At 41.9% G+C, this 1,383-nt stretch overlaps 1 protein-coding gene across 1 annotated transcript; it reads right to left on the reverse strand.

Annotated features, from left to right (window-relative positions):
* Positions 1 to 231: 231 nt before the first annotated feature.
* Positions 232 to 1,010, reverse strand: LOC132797962 (uncharacterized). The gene is made up of 3 exons (XM_060809703.1): positions 905 to 1,010; positions 372 to 688; positions 232 to 316 (listed from the first exon to the last, which is right to left on the reverse strand). The coding sequence occupies exons 1-3, from the start codon at positions 1,008 to 1,010 to the stop codon at positions 305 to 307; spliced, it is 435 nt and encodes a 144-aa protein (XP_060665686.1). The 3' UTR covers positions 232 to 304.
* Positions 1,011 to 1,383: the final 373 nt, after the last annotated feature.

A 1,383-nucleotide genomic window follows, 5' to 3' on the forward strand; every position in this document is an offset into this window, starting at 1 on the left:
ATCTTTGCGCCATCTCCTTTTCTTATAACATCAAAATATTTCAGGACCTGTAAATTGAAATTTATGCCGCATGTATGCATGAAATCCCTACCTAACACTGCTTCATAACTCATAGACTCATCGTCGATTATTAGTAATTCTAAATTCAATTTTATTTTTCTCTTCAATACAAAACAAGATACTTTTCCAAACGTTTTCAATTTACTTTTGGTAATTCCAACATAGAGACTATTGACTGGTTTATCCATTGGTATATTTAATGGAAATGATGATTTCTTCACAAATGAAATAGGGCTTCCTGAGTCTATGAGGCATTCTGCAGTGATGAACAAATTAGGTTGGCTTGAAAAATAAATATTAAAGTGTCTTACATAACTGTTGTCGAACCCGGTGCTTTTGTTGAATACACCAACACTCTTCTTCTTCTTGCATTCTGCTATGACATGGCCCATCTCTCCGCAAGCATAACATGATCCAGGCTCCCTTTTTGGTTTGCGGCATTCCTTGGCAAAATGACCTTTGGAGTTGCAGTTGTGGCCTCGCTTGTCGTTGCTCTGCGCCGTCGTCTTAGTACCTCCCATCGCACCGTACTTCGAAAGGCATATGTGTGCAATGGCTTGTAACATCTGCTCTGGATCCCCAAATCTCTGAATGCGTGTCTGGTTGCGTAAGTTCAGCGACGGTATACCTTCGATGATTTTTCCAAAAGCTCATCGTGGTCCAATTTAATTGATTGTGCTAAAACGATCTTCTCCTCGAAGTACATTGCAAAACGCTCATTTTGTTGCCACTTCCCTTGTTCAAACTTTCGTCGTAGTTCTGCCTTCGAAGCTCCAGTCCCAAATGCTAATATCAATTGATCGCAAAGCTTTTGAAAAAGCTCACGCAAGCGAGTTGAATTTACATGAAGCCAGTGCTGAACGTTTCCGTGGCGTACGGTTGTCCTCCGTCTTGTGCTCCGGATTAGCGCCATATGAGAGGAGCACACTAGCCGCAACCAGTGGTGTCATTTCCGCTTTTTCCCGTCAGATCTGGATTTTTGGAAAACAGCGGGCAGCGGGAATTTTGGCTTTTGAGCAAAGTTAAGCAGCTTTTTTTAGTTTAGTTTTCTTTAAATTTTAGAGATGTTTAAATTGATTCCTGCTGCTGCTGAGTCACTTGCAAGGGGTGTATGTGTAGTTGATGGCCCACCACAAGTAATTCCAATGGCGAATGCGATGTCAACGTCGATGGTGACGCTTGCCTTTGCTTACATTTTGCTTGACCGCCATTTTGGTTTTGCGCACCTGTGCATTTTTATTTGATTTTGCTAAAGCTTTTGTTTTGTATTTGCGCCTGACGCTGCTGCTGATGACAACTTTGGTGCTTCGGCTGCACTCGTGT

The sequence above is a fragment of the Drosophila nasuta genome, unplaced genomic scaffold, assembly GCF_023558535.2.
Source record: "Drosophila nasuta strain 15112-1781.00 unplaced genomic scaffold, ASM2355853v1 ctg40_pilon, whole genome shotgun sequence".
Classification (NCBI taxonomy): domain Eukaryota; kingdom Metazoa; phylum Arthropoda; class Insecta; order Diptera; family Drosophilidae; genus Drosophila; species Drosophila nasuta.

Bases quoted from the DNA above. Each gene is read 5' to 3' on its own strand.
- LOC132797962 (XM_060809703.1), bottom strand. From the start codon at position 1,010: ATGACACCACTGGTTGCGGCTAGTGTGCTCCTCTCATATGGCGCTAAT. The intron at 689-904 runs GTAAATTCAACT...AAATCATCGAAG, and splicing joins ACGTTCAGCACTGGCTTCAT to GTATACCGTCGCTGAACTTA.